At 53.9% G+C, this 1,639-nt stretch overlaps 2 protein-coding genes across 2 annotated transcripts; one reads left to right on the top strand and one right to left on the bottom strand.

Moving 5' to 3' along the window:
* The first annotated feature begins 234 nt into the window (after positions 1-234).
* On the top strand, positions 235-1,544 carry LOC131214726 (glutathione S-transferase 1-like). Its single transcript, XM_058209058.1, has 3 exons — positions 235-406; positions 480-680; positions 749-1,544. The coding sequence occupies exons 1-3, from the start codon at positions 260-262 to the stop codon at positions 1,073-1,075; spliced, it is 675 nt and encodes a 224-aa protein (XP_058065041.1). The 5' UTR covers positions 235-259; the 3' UTR covers positions 1,076-1,544.
* Positions 1,109-1,636, bottom strand: LOC131214727 (glutathione S-transferase 1-like; the record flags this gene model as incomplete). The annotated part of the gene is made up of 1 exon (XM_058209059.1): positions 1,109-1,636. A coding segment is annotated over one exon (431 nt), but the record flags the coding sequence as incomplete, so codon positions are not given.
* Positions 1,637-1,639: the final 3 nt, after the last annotated feature.

The following is a 1,639-nucleotide window of genomic DNA, read 5'->3' as shown; positions in this document are numbered from 1 at the left end:
GTTGCTCTAAATGTGTTCATTTCTCAACGACGGATACGTGCACATCTTTTTATGACTTCACATTACTCACTGATGGCGCACGGAGGCGATAACTGTGGTTTGAATGTAAATGCTATATCCACAACTTGTTATCTTGCGCCTTATCCACAGCTCCGCTTAGGAGCTCAGCAAATTCGCTCCCTCAGCAGATGCGCTTGCGCCTAAGATCGCAGTGAAGATCGGAAGATCGTTCGGAACCCGTCAGTATCCGGCCGAGTCAATGGCTACTACGTTGGTGTTGTACACAAATAAGAAAAGCCCACCCTGTCGGGCGGTGAGACTGACGGCCCGTGCCCTCGGACTCGAGTTGATCGAGAAAGAAATGACCCTGGTGCGTGGTGATAAGCTGATGGAAGAGTTCTTGAAGGTGGTGACGATCCGGTGGCTGCTTCCGATTTTTCGCTGTTAACTTATGCTGGCCCGACCGAACCTCATTTTAGGTTAGCCCACAGCACACGATACCGGTGCTGGATGATGGCGGCACGATCATCATCGCCAGCCACGCCATCATGATCTACCTCGTTTGCAAATACGGTCCGGACGATCGGCTCTACCCGGCCGATATAGTGAAGCGTGCCCGCGTCCACACTTCCCTCCACCTTGATTCGGGTGTGATCTTTTCGCGGCTAAGTTTTCTATTCGTCAGTAGCGGCCCCAAAGTGGCCCCAACAAGTCGCTCTGCAATACTCTCGCTTCGCTCGCTTCGCAGGAACCAGTGATCTACTCGGGCAAATCATACTTCCACTCAGACCGCGTGGAACACATCCGGAAGGCGTACCGTTTGCTCGAAGACACCCTTGTGGATGACTACCTCGTCGGCAGCGACCTGACGATCGCCGACTTTAGCTGCATCTCCAGCATCTCCTCACTGGTAGGCGTTGTGGCACTGGAGGAGGAAAAGTTCCCCAAAATCACTCGATGGATCTCGCGCATGAAGGAGCTACCGTACTACGAGGAGACGAACGGTACCGGTGCGACCGAGTTGGCACAGTTCGTGCTAGGGAAAAAGGAAGCCAACGCGGCGCAGTATTTGTGATCGCCGCCGCGAACAACAAAATACGTTTCCCCGTCGATTTATGCAAATGCTTCTCTCGGTTTTATTCCTAGCGCCGTTCAGACGGCCGCTTCATAAAACGTAAATACAAATCGGCCAGCATCACCGTTGCTTATGCCTTGCCCACTTTCTGGTTGTACAGTTGTAGCGCCTCGTTGGCACGATCGGTGTTTATGTCCTTGTAGTGCGGGAGGTTTTTCTCGAGTCTTGCCAGGTAAGCCACCACCGTCGGGTACTTGGTGGCATCGACCGGGAACAGTGCGTTCAGCGTGCAGAGGGACGTCGAGACACTGACGTCGGCCAGCGTTATTTTGCTGCCTACCAGATAGTCCGTACCAGCGGAAGCCAGCGAGCCTTCGAGCAGATCGTAAGCCTTCTGAATCGAATCGAGCTTCTCCTGTGGTACCTCCGTCTGGCCCCAGTAGAAGACCGGTTCCAGAATCCAGCGTAAGCGGGCAAAAAGCACACCGGACTCGAAATGGAGCATTGCATTGACGTGCGCCTGCTGGACCAGGTCCTTCGGATAGAGTCCGTCGTCCTTGGCGT

This window comes from Anopheles bellator, unplaced genomic scaffold (genome assembly GCF_943735745.2).
Source record: "Anopheles bellator unplaced genomic scaffold, idAnoBellAS_SP24_06.2 scaffold02092_ctg1, whole genome shotgun sequence".
Lineage (NCBI taxonomy): Eukaryota > Metazoa > Arthropoda > Insecta > Diptera > Culicidae > Anopheles > Anopheles bellator.
Note: the sequence above shows the minus strand (reverse complement) of the source record. Positions and strands in the feature narration are given on the sequence as shown.

Bases quoted from the DNA above. Each gene is read 5' to 3' on its own strand.
- LOC131214726 (XM_058209058.1), top strand. From the start codon at position 260: ATGGCTACTACGTTGGTGTTGTACACAAATAAGAAAAGCCCACCCTGT. The intron at 407-479 runs GTGGTGACGATC...ACCTCATTTTAG, and splicing joins TGATGGAAGAGTTCTTGAAG to GTTAGCCCACAGCACACGAT. The intron at 681-748 runs GTCAGTAGCGGC...CTCGCTTCGCAG, and splicing joins CGCGGCTAAGTTTTCTATTC to GAACCAGTGATCTACTCGGG.